At 33.9% G+C, this 12,348-nt stretch overlaps 2 protein-coding genes across 2 annotated transcripts; both read left to right on the top strand.

The window, feature by feature from the left end:
* The first annotated feature begins 2,517 nt into the window (after positions 1 to 2,517).
* Positions 2,518 to 4,293, top strand: LOC121768641 (berberine bridge enzyme-like 18). The gene has a single exon (XM_042165173.1). The coding sequence runs from the start codon at positions 2,518 to 2,520 to the stop codon at positions 4,114 to 4,116; it is 1,599 nt and encodes a 532-aa protein (XP_042021107.1). The 3' UTR covers positions 4,117 to 4,293.
* A 3,929-nt stretch (positions 4,294 to 8,222) lies between these two features.
* On the top strand, positions 8,223 to 8,771 carry LOC121768640 (berberine bridge enzyme-like 18). Its single transcript, XM_042165172.1, has one exon. The coding sequence runs from the start codon at positions 8,223 to 8,225 to the stop codon at positions 8,769 to 8,771; it is 549 nt and encodes a 182-aa protein (XP_042021106.1).
* Positions 8,772 to 12,348: the final 3,577 nt, after the last annotated feature.

Below are 12,348 nucleotides of genomic sequence, written 5' to 3'. Positions count from 1 at the left end.
AAATATGATCCTGTCATTTTTAATATTGGGTATTTTTCAATGATTCCAAGAACAAGCCTTGAAAATCAACAATTTGCACCTAGATATAAATTTGGGCAACTTCGTTCATAGAAGTTATCTATTCTTATACGTTCTTGAACTGGACATTTCGATTAATTCCAAATATAACAAAATAAAGTTTGATGTAAATGCACCTGTAATTAACATATCAAAACTCGAATGCGTTGAACTCAATTCGAATACAAATTCTTAAATTTTGGCGAGTAAGTAACAAAACAAGATTATTTAATAATATGATTAGAAAGGTGCATGAATTGGTTACTTATTAATGGTGCGTTCCCTTTAACAGAAAATAACAAAATAAAAATTGGCAAACTTTGAAATAGATAAAACAAAGTCGTTGACTATTGATAATAATAAGTTGGTCTACTTCATACAAGAGAGAAACTTACTAACAATTAAAGTTGGACTAATTTTGTGGATGAACCAAGATATAAAACCAAAACTATTGATTTTGGGTGGATGCATTTTTCACTATATTGAGGATATATGCTTTCACCGTAGAAAAAATGGTGTGATAAAATCTTTCCATCTATTTTTTTAAGTGAGTTAAGTAAAGGAAGAATAAAATATGAAATGAAAAAGATAGAGAGAATAAAGTAAGAGAGAGTAAGTGACAAAAAATATATTGATTTTATTAAAAATAAAAATGACCCAATACAATGGAACGTATCAAAATGACAAAATAACGCAAATACTATAGAATGGAGCAGTACTTAAATATGAATTTCACTTAATGCAAAATGCTTTGGGGAGTGGGGACATATATGTGCTTATAATACAAGCTTGAAATGAAATGAGGTTCTAGAATAATTAATGTGAAATTGAAGGAAAAGTATTTTTAAATTTCAATGGCATGTAGGAATGCAAGAAAAACAAGATAAGCAAAATCAATAATTTGAGTGGCTAAATAACGAACTTATATTTGTCAAAGACGTGAATGGAAAACTTTACTGGTAGACGTTTTGAAAACCGCTATTGCAAACTTGCACGTTTTATTCATATTTATTTACAAATATTTTATCCATTGCAACATTTGACAATTATTCCGATTTTAGTTGAGATATAACAAAAACTTATATAAATGTCAAAACTTTTACTATTCATTTTTGAAGTACTATTTCATAGTATGATAGTATGATATGTGCATATGAACTTAAAAAGTGGGTAATCATGAAAAATTGAGAGAAAAAGTAAGCAAGTATTAGAGAGAAATGTAATATTTTTTAAAATAAGACTATTTTTTATGGATAATTCAAATGGTAAAATTGGACTATTTTTTTGGACAGGGAGAATATAACTTTTTTGTATTGCATGAATATGTTTCTGAACTCTGAATTATATTCCTTCTGTCCTACCACAAGTGATCAACTTTTCATTTGAATTGTTCCACCACAAGTAATCAATTTTCTTTTTTAGCTAAAAACAAAACTTCAACATCTCTTACTTTTTTCTCTCTCTTACTTTATTCTGTCTTTCTTACTTTATCATCTCTTTATCTCTCTTACTTTTTTCCACTCTCCACTTTAACTTAATATATATCATTTTCTTAAATCTCGCCTTCAAAAGAAATTCATCACTTGTAGTGGGATTGGAGGGAGTAGTATATCATTGACAATAAATCGTTTAATTAGAAGAACACCTGAACAGTGTTGAATAGTGTGTGTGAGTTGGTTACACGGTAGAGAGGTTTATGATTGAGGCCAAAGGCCAGGTTCGAGTCCTTGGTGGCGCGGAGTGCAAAAATCTTCCAAGAGAGCGAGAGGAATAAAAGACATTTTTATGTGAAAAACACACAAGGGAGGCAGGAATTATCTTAGATTGATTGTTCATTATTTTGTGTCCATTTCACCGCTTCTTCTATGGTCAACTTTACATTAATACTACTATTACTACTCTATTTTATTTAGAGGCAAATGTATATTCTTCCCACGGCATTTATATATATTCTTCAACGACGCATTATTGATTGGCTGGAGCAGTATCTGTAAATTAGTATCTCCGAAAAATCTGATTGATAACTTAACTTGGATAATTTATTCAACTCTGAACTCATTTTTCTATTAATGGTTGGAGAGAGACTAGTCCACTCTTCTTATCTTAAATAAACTAGTAGTACTCCTACTACTATTACTTACACATCTCATATCAAATAAAATATCATTTTGATTACAAATCCATTTTTAAAAATTATGAGAAAATTAATATTTTTGAAAAAGTCATGAAAGGTGAATTTCACTAATTTATAATACTAGTAAAGTGTAACTAAAATAAATTAGTGCAATACATACGCAAAACTTATTTAACCAAAATAGTAAAAGTCAAAATGAGTGTTTATTTCGGGGGCAAATAGAGCAATATGAACACGAGTTTGGAGACGCAACATACATTTCAACACCTAAATCTCGAGGCATTTCTATAAATAGAAGACCAACAAACAAAACTAACAACCACAAAATGGCGTCTCTTCACACTCTCACATTTCTTCTCTTCTTAATTTCCACAAACCTCCATCTCTTCGGAGCCTCCTCTTCCAACAACCATGGGTACGACGATTTCCTCGAATGCCTAACCGATCAATTCCAACGCTCAAACTCCGCTACCGACACAATCTACACCCCTCAAAACGCAACCTACGCCTCTCTCCTACTCTCACAAAATCTCCGCCCAGCCTCCGCCCTCCCGCGGCGGCCGGACCTCATCGTCACCCCACACCGCGTGTCGGAAATCCAAGCCTCCATCCACTGCTCCCGTGTTCTCAACCTCCAGATCAGAGTCAAGAGCGGCGGCCACGACTACGAAGGCCTCTCCTATGCCTCCGCGTCGGCTCCCTTCGTCATCGTCGACATGAGAAACTTCCGATCGGTTTCAATCGACGAGAAGGCGAAAACCGCGCGCGTGGAGGTCGGCGCAACCATCGGCCAGCTCTACTACACGATCTCCCGGAGAAGCAAAACCCTCGCTTTCCCCGCCGGCGTCTGCCCCACCGTCGGAATCGGCGGCCACTTCAGCGGCGGCGGCTACGGCATGATCTCACGGAAACACTCCATCGCCGCCGACCACATAATCGACGCTACCCTCATCAACGCAGATGGCCAAATCCTAAACAAAAAAAGCATGGGAGAGGATCTGTTCTGGGCAATCAGAGGCGGCGGAGGCACGAGCTTCGGGATCGTGTTAGATTTCACGGTGACGTTAGTCACCGTGCCGGAAACCGTCACCGTCTTCAACGTGACACGGACGCTGGAGGAAAACGCGACGGAGCTAGTCGATAAATGGCAACACATTGCCGACAAGGTCGACGAGAATCTCCTCCTCAGACTCTTCCTAAACCCTACCAACTCTCCGTCGACCGGAAACCTAACAGTCGCCGCCTCATTCACGTCGCTGTACCTCGGTGGGGCCCGCAACCTTCTTCATATAATGGAAGAGCAGTTTCCCGAGCTCGGATTGACCGAAGATGATTGCATGGAGATGAGTTGGGTGGAATCTCTTCTCTTCTTTGCTAATGTAGACGATCAAACCCTAGACGTATTGTTGGACCGGACGCCGGCGGGCGGGTTCGGATCCTCGTATTTCAAAGGGAAATCAGACTACGTGAGCGCTCCGATCCCTGTCACCGGTCTTAGGGAGATATGGAACTTCCTTCTACAAGAAGAAGGTTCTGGCCTGCAGTTTAGTCCCTACGGGGGAGTTCTGAACACCTACTCTGATGAGGAAACTCCGTTTCCTCATCGGAGAGGAAATATATTCATGATCCACTATGCAGTGGGGTGGTCAAACCTCAATGAATCGGAAGCGAGTATTGGTTGGATTAGGGGGCTCTACGGCTACATGGCACGCCACGTCACCAAGAATCCGCGGGCAGCTTACTTCAACTACAGGGATCTTGATATTGGGAGAAACAACATAGGGAATACAAGTTACGATCAAGCTAGTGTTTGGGGGCTCAGATATTTTAAGAATAATTTTAGGAGATTAGTTCGTGTGAAGACGAAAATTGACCCCTCGAACTTTTTCAGAAACGAGCAAAGTATTCCGTTGTTGGGATCGTAGTTCGATGGTATAGTCAAATTAATGGTGAATAAAATTGTTGTGAATTTGAATAATGTCTGTATTAGGGAAATAAAACAACGTACTTGCTTCGATTATATATACATGTATTTGGACGTGCCATGTTACCCTAGTTTATGATTGTTGATTGATTGTGACCACACGCTTGCTAAGTACTCATCCCTCCGTTCCTTCGATCGTATTGTTTTTTAGATCGTCTCACTTTTCTGAGTCATTTCTTCTTTTTAACAAATATCAACCCATCCAAAAAAAATTGCATCTACTAGAGGGACTGAGGGAATAATGCTTATGGAATTAAGCAGAATTTTACTAAGTCTATATGATTTCACACGATCAAATATTAGTGTTTTTTAAATACTTTTCTTATATTTCAATCTAAATACTGTGGTAAAGAAAAATTATAGCTATATACAGTATATGATTATAAAACCTACGATGTATAGTCAATTTTCGTGTAAATATTCAAATGCTTTGTATTTAATGCATTTATTAGTTCTATTCATTCTTAATCTCAACTTGAGTTTTATTGCTCGCGTTGTATATAATTACCGATTTCATCACAATTAAAACACTAAATTCGACTGACTATTTCATTTGGATTCAAATCTGCCATTATTTTGCCTTCTTGTCGATATACCTCTTTCTTTTTTGTTCAGTTCTAACATTGTAGTAGATCTGGATTTTCCAAAACTGAACTTAAACTGTATCACTATTTCTGACACGAAAAGAAAACAATAATTAAGGGAAGTACCTCATCATCAAACTCGATTTCTAATGCCCAGTAGTCACGTGGAGTAATATTTTTACAAGACACATGCAACTACTCCCACCGGCCCAATAAATGTGAAACATTTGATTTTGTTTTGTAAGTTAATGAGTAAAGAGTAGAGTAAGAAAGAAAAAAAGTAAAGATAATGTTGTTTCTATTTTAGGAAATATTTCATCTTTAATGGAATAGATGAAGTATTTTAATTCGACGAATCATCATGCCTTGAGATCATCGAAGAATAGTCTTATTTTTAAAAAAATTGAAAATTCTCTCTTTTTGTACACAATTAAGAAGATATCATTCACACAATCATCTCGGGTTCTATATCGCAAATCTATGTTAATATTTCATTATAGAAAATAATCTCTCGATAGAAAATGATAAAAAATTGGTAAATTTTGAAATAGATAGAAAAAAAATCACTGAAGCATTGATATTGATGATGATGATTGATAATAATAATAATAATAATAATAATAATAATAAGATGATCGATCTAATACGAGAGAGAAACTTACCAAGCATTGAAGTTGACTAATTTGTGGATGAACCAAAAGTAAAACTAAAACTATTGATTAGGATATGGATCCTCTGCTGTGCAATTTTGCACAGCAGGAGGTGCTGTGTCTCACATGGTAATAAAAAAATCAAATAAATTAAATAAATAAAATAAAATAAATATATATTATTTTATTTGTGTATTAGAAACAGCACCTCCTGCCCTATTGATTATGGGCGGATGCAGTCTATTTTTCACTATCTTGAGAATATATTTGTTTTCACCCTCGAAAAAATTGTGTGATAAAATCTTCCCATCCTTTTTTTATTGTTAAATGAAGCCGTGTCCAAGATGATTTAACTTGAGCATTAACCACCCTACCACTAACCCAATATACGTACATTATTTCTGTAATTTCTTATCTAATTAGTTATGTTCCATACTCCCATTGATTACCACAAGCAATCGAGCATTGCATTACGATAAAGTTGACGGATATGCTTAATAGTTTAGCAGTCATTATTACAATTTACATGTAGATTTCCTAAATAATGACAAAGCAGTACTTATATTTAATTTAAAATAATACGAATTTTACTTTATGCATGTAGAATGCTTTGGGGACATATATGTGCTTTTATTACAAGCTTGAAGAAAAATGAGTTTCTAGAATAATTAATGTAAAATTGAAGGAAACGTATTTTCAATGGCATGTAATCTAAGTGGCCAAATAACGAACTTATAAATTGTCAATGACCTGATATGGAAAACTTTACTAATAGCTAGTATAGACAGTTTGAAAATCGCTATTGCAAACTTGCACCTTTAATTCACTAGTATCACAGCCGTGCGATGCACGACTAAATTTAAGTTCATTATATTATAATCAATTTTTGGGAAATTTCTAGTTGAATGATTGCCTGATTGGTCCGGGCTGGGTGCATTAGGGGAGGCGTGAATTATCTTAGATTTATAGTCCATTAATTTTGTTTCCGTTGCGCTCGCTCCTCCCCCACACAATTCAATACGTGCAAATTATCCGCATTCTAGGTTTCCATGGTCAACTTTACTTTAATACTAGAACTACTCTATTTTATATAGAAGCGATTTACATATTATACCCTCCGTTCCCAATTAATTAACATCAATTTCCTTTTTCGCCCGTCACTATTTCACACCTTTACTTTTTACTATTTTTGGTAATAGACTCAACATTTCATTCACATTTTATTATAAAATTAATGTATAAATATGATCCATATTTCACTAACTTTTTCAACCAATTTTTCACTACATTTCTTAAAACTCGTGCCAAGTTAAACAATGTCATCTAATGAGGGACGGAGGGAACATTCTGCAGTGACACATTATTGACTGGCTGGCTGGAGCAATATCTGTAAATTATCTCCGAAAAATCTGATTGGCAACTCAACTAGAGATAATTTATTCAACTCTCAACTCACTTTTTCTGTATTTAGTACTTCCTCCGTCACATATTAATAGAGTCATTTTTTTATTTTGGAAAGTTCTAAGATAACTGAGTCATTTCTATTTTTGGCAAAAACTAACTCTCTCTTTTACTTTATTCTCTCTTTATATCTCTTACTTAACTCACTCTAACTTTATTCATCATTCATTTAACATACTATTCTTAAACTCAGTACTAAAAAAAATGCCTCTATAAACAGGAAAATTACAATCTTCTTATCCTAAATAATAGGAGTAGTACCACTAGTACTTATATTAAATTTCAATATTCTTATCCTAAATAATAGGAATAGTACCTAGTACTTATAATCTAGCAATTAATGGTTGAAGAGAGACAAACAAGTCCAATCTTCTTATCCTAAATAATAGGAGTAGTACCATACTTCCTCGTCTCATCTATCAAATAAAATCTCATTTTGATTTCAAGTCCATTTTTAAAAAGTACTGCGTATGAGAAAATATTTTTGAAAAAGTCATGAAAGGTAAATTCCGATTATTTATAATAAAATGTAAGAAAAATAAGTTAGTAAAATACAATATGCAACTTTATTTCTACATGCAGTTAAAGCAATATGAACACGAGTTTGGACATGAGCATACATTTCTACATTTAAATCCCCAGACATTTCTATATATAAATAGAAGACATTTCTCTTCTTAATTTCCACAAACCTCCATCTCTTCGGAGCTTCTTCATCCTACAGCAATGGATACAACGATTTCCTCGAATGCCTAACCGGCCAACGATATCAAGTTCGAGTCTTTCATGGCATGGAGTGCAAAAATCGTCAAAGAGAGAAGACGGGAAGAAAACACATTTTTGTGTGAAAAACATAAATCTGTTACCGCTGCACAGTCCACGATCAACTCACAATCGTATGGACAAACCTTCTCCGATCGGGCTGATTATCGGTTACATATCCCCTAGCATTGGTCGATAGGGTGGGTAGAAGTTGTATTCTCATTATCTTGTTATAGTGGAAGTTGTTCGGAGATGGTCCCATGGGATTTTTCCCCACATTGGTGTTTTCGACGTAAATATCAGGGTCATTTTTCTTTCTATTTTTGGGTATTTTCTACTTGCATGATTGGTCCGGGTTGGATGGACCAGAGGAGGCCTGAATTATACTCCCTCCGTCCCAACTAAGTTGAGTCGTATTCCGTTTCAGGATGTCCCAACAAAATTGAGTCGTTTCCCATTTTGACTATCAAAACATCCAATCACTCCTAATTTATTTCATCATCTATTTTACTCTCTTCTTTATTTCTCCTATTTTTTTCTCTCTCCTAATTTATTTCAACGCCGACGGAGAAATCCTGGACCGGAAAAGCATGGGAGAGGATATGTTCTGGGCAATCAGAGGCGGCAGAGGGACCAGCTTCAGGATTGTTCTAGAATTCACGGTGACGCTAGTCTCCGCCCCGGAAACTGTCACTATCTTCAGAGTGACACGAACGTTGGAGGAAAACGCGACAGAGCTAGTGTACAAATGGCAATACATCGCCCACAAAATCGACGAGAATCTTCTCATCAGACTTTTCCTGGATCCAGGAAACCGTACGTTCATGGCGTCGTTTGTCACGCTCTACCTCGGTGGGACCCGAGATCTTCTGGCCATAATGGAAGAACAGTTTCCAGAACTCGGATTAAGTACATCATACTTCATCGAGATGAGCTGGATAGAATCAGCTCTTTTCTTCTTGAGAATTGAGAATCGGACGGTGGAAGTTTTGCTTGACCGGACGCCGTCGAGCGGTTTCGGCTCCGGCTACTACAAAGGAAAATCCGACTACGTGAGCTCTCCGATGCCAGTGAGCTGCCCGAGAGAGATGTGGAGGTTTCTTCTAGAAGAAGAAGGATATGGCGAATTAAGAGTTTAATTACCATGTTGTTTAATTAAGAGTTTCTCATTTTATAAATTCTATAAAATAATTTGAACTGTAAATTTGATATATGGCGAATTGATGCATATTTGTGGTATTTTATGGAGTATAAGTAAATTTCTTTACATTTATCTCTCTTAGCATGTATTTTAAAATAAATACCAATTCTAGACATTCTTATAAATTTATGATAATCTTGAAAATATTTGTGTTTATTCAAATGTTTGATATCATAACACTAAAGTTTTGTATGGATACTACAATTTTTAATTGTTTATAATTAGAAAAGTTACTAATTCTTTTTACTCCGCATTAAATAATTAAATTTATATATTTCTAAAATATAAATAGAATAAAAAATGAATTTATTTTTTAATCATCAGTTAAATATCAATTAAACATAAAACATAAGTCAAATGCATAAAATTCGGTTACTAATTAAAATAAATGAAATGAAAAGAGAGAAATAGGAAAAGAGAGAGATGAAAATAAACAAAAAGGGTTAAATTTAAAAAATGAAAAATGTCTCAAATAAATTACTACTAAAATCTTTGTCGAGAGTGCACTTTTGCAATTTATACTAAATTTGCAAATCGCGTTGTATAATGCTAAGATACTCTCTCCGCCCGCGAATAGGAGTCTATTTTTTCCATTTCGGTCCTCCACAAATTGAAGTCCCAGTTCATTTTTATCCTAAATGGTAATAAACCATACATTCCACTAACTCATTCCACTCACATTTCATTTAAAACTAATATATACATGTAGAATCCATATACCACTAACTTTTTTCCATATACCGCTAACTTTTTTCCACCCATTTTTTTTTAACATTTCTTAAAACCAGTGGCAAAAAGAAATGAGATTCCTATTCGTGGTGGAGGTAGGGAGTACAATTTTATTATATGAATCGTGTGTATATATACATACATTCGGTAAAGAATAAAACCATATATATACTAAAATTGTTAATTATGGAGAGAAAATAGAATTTACTCGGCTTGCTCGAAGCCTGCAAAAAAATGGCTCTTTTTCGTGTCATGGAATATTGGAATCACACACACACACAAAAAAAAAAGTGCAACTAATTGCCTTGATTTTTTGAGCCTCATTGAGCTCTTGTGAATTTATCACCCCCTCCTTAAATCTCTATCAATCCCCACACGAAAACTACCCCCTCTCGGCTCTCTCCCTCCGCACATATCTATCTCTCTTATTTAGCCCAATTATAAGTATGTCTTTTTTTCTCGTAGCTGTGTGGAATACTAATCCACCCGTCTTATAAATATTGATATTTTGATGAAATAGAAAGAAAGAGTGATTGAAGTAAGTATTATTAGTAGAAAATAAAGTTGGTTACTCATTATAAAGAAAAAAGTTACCCAAAATAGAAGTGAATTATTTTTATGGAATAAACCAAAATGAAAAATAATGTCCATATGTAATGAATATTTATTACCCTCTCTGTCCCACCTCAAGTGATTGATTTCTTTTTGGCCGTTGTTTTGCGAAAATGATAATAAATGGTTAAAGTGGAGAGAAAGTAAAGTAAGAGAGAGAATAATATAGAAGAGAGTCGTATCTACAATTTTCTCTTACTTACTTTACTTTCTCTCCACTTTAACTATTTATTATCATTTTCCCCAAACACGTACCGAAAAGCGAAAAGCAGTCAATCACCTGATATGAGACGGATGGAGTATAATTTATACGGGGTGAGAAATATCACTTAGGTTAATTAAAAGCATGTAATGGATTTTTTTTATTACTAATAGTACGTGTTTAACTTTTATAGTACGTATTTGTTTTGTAACATGGTTCAGCTCTTGGTGTATTGACAGTTGACACACACACATGACACATTGTCAAAATTAATGATCAGGTGAATCAGCTGCTGAAATTAGGCATAAATAAACACAAGATGTGATAACTGATGAACAATAGTTTAAATTGCAGTTTTTTTAGTAAATACTCCATCCGTTCTGTGGTAGTGGAGACATTTCTTTTCGGGACGTGATTTAAGAAAAATTGTGTTAATTGAGTTAAATAAATGGAGAATAAAGTAGGAAATGAAAAATGTAGGAAAATGAAAAGATAATAATAAAGTAACAGAGAGTAAAGTAAGTGAAAAGAAATGTGTTGATTATTACTAAAAGGTAAATGACTCAACTACTATGTAACGTACCAAAATAGCAAAATGACTCTACTACTATTGAACGAAGGGAGTCGTATTCCATATTTGAGCTTCGAATATTAGGCCTATTAATTGAAGAGAAATGAACTGGGCTTTAAGGTGTTGGGCTTCGAATCTATCTGTACAATTGGGGTTTTCCAGCGATAAATTTGAATTAATGGAGAATATTGTTGTGATACTGCGTATATATTCAACAAAAGGGGATTTTGGATTTCTTTTTTATTTTCTAAACATTTTTTATAAATGAACAGTTATTTTCTTAGAAAAGAAAATGAAATGATAGAACACAACAATGGACTACGCCATTTAAAATTAATTTACTACTATATCATTGTAAAACAAAGATCGTGTATCATTTTTGTGCGAAAGTGAAAGATCAGATACTATTTATGTAGTTAACTTTAAATAAAAATAGGTATTATTATCCATCAATAAAAAAATAGGTAATTTAATACGCAAACCAAATTTTGTTATATAAGGCTCTTTTGATGAGTACATAATATATTGAATTATTATTTGTAAAGAAAAATATTTTCATATGTAAAACTTCTCTATAGTAATAATAACTTTTCCAGTCCCCATAATATGACTGCATGGCGTTTTTACTGTTTATTTATTTTAATAATTTATCCCAATTTAGAAAGTCTTTTATTAGCCTAAAAGACTTTACATTTGTTGTCTTTTTCCCTTATAATAAATGCGAAGAAGATACTAAACGCCGGCATTGAAAACGGATAATTCTTTGATGCTAAGCTAACATATCCATCTTCTGGAATTTCAACTCTAATTTGTGCCTTGTGATTACGATCATAACTCCTGACCTAGTAATAATTAATACTACTTTAATGATTGATGGACTATACGGATAATTTAATATCTCGAGAAGAAGTTGCCGCATTAAATTATTTATTTTGCCACGTTAATTCCTACTGTTTGACTTTTGGTAGGCGGTTCAAAATAAATTTGATTGGATGTAGTATTACATTAAAATTAAATAATCGTCAATTATGATAGTTTTTCTAGTCTAAGTTTCTTATTAATAAGTGTTAATTATATTTATTAAATTCTAATTTATATCAAAATCCTATATGGAGTCTAATTATATAGTAGTATGAGATAAAACCATGAAAAAAAACACATGGTGCTGATGGCATGCATTTGTGATTAGTCAAAGATTAGCACATATGATTTTAACTAATTATTCCGTTGAAATTTCTTGGAATGCGATGATTAATTTAACATATATATATATATAGAGTGTCTCATTATTCACAAATCCACTCTTAAAGACCGAACCATACCAAATTAGGGTTTTTAGATCTAGTTTTTTATGGATGAGAGACACAAATTTATCAATTATTTACGCCTTCATCACGAGCC

The sequence above is a fragment of the Salvia splendens genome, chromosome 15 (genome assembly GCF_004379255.2).
Source record: "Salvia splendens isolate huo1 chromosome 15, SspV2, whole genome shotgun sequence".
Taxonomy (NCBI): domain Eukaryota; kingdom Viridiplantae; phylum Streptophyta; class Magnoliopsida; order Lamiales; family Lamiaceae; genus Salvia; species Salvia splendens.
This window is presented reverse-complemented; position numbering and strand designations above follow the sequence as displayed.

What these genes read in the sequence shown, in the direction of transcription:
- LOC121768641 (XM_042165173.1), top strand. Translation starts at nt 2,518, where the DNA reads ATGGCGTCTCTTCACACTCTCACATTTCTTCTCTTCTTAATTTCCACA.
- LOC121768640 (XM_042165172.1), top strand. Translation starts at nt 8,223, where the DNA reads ATGGGAGAGGATATGTTCTGGGCAATCAGAGGCGGCAGAGGGACCAGC.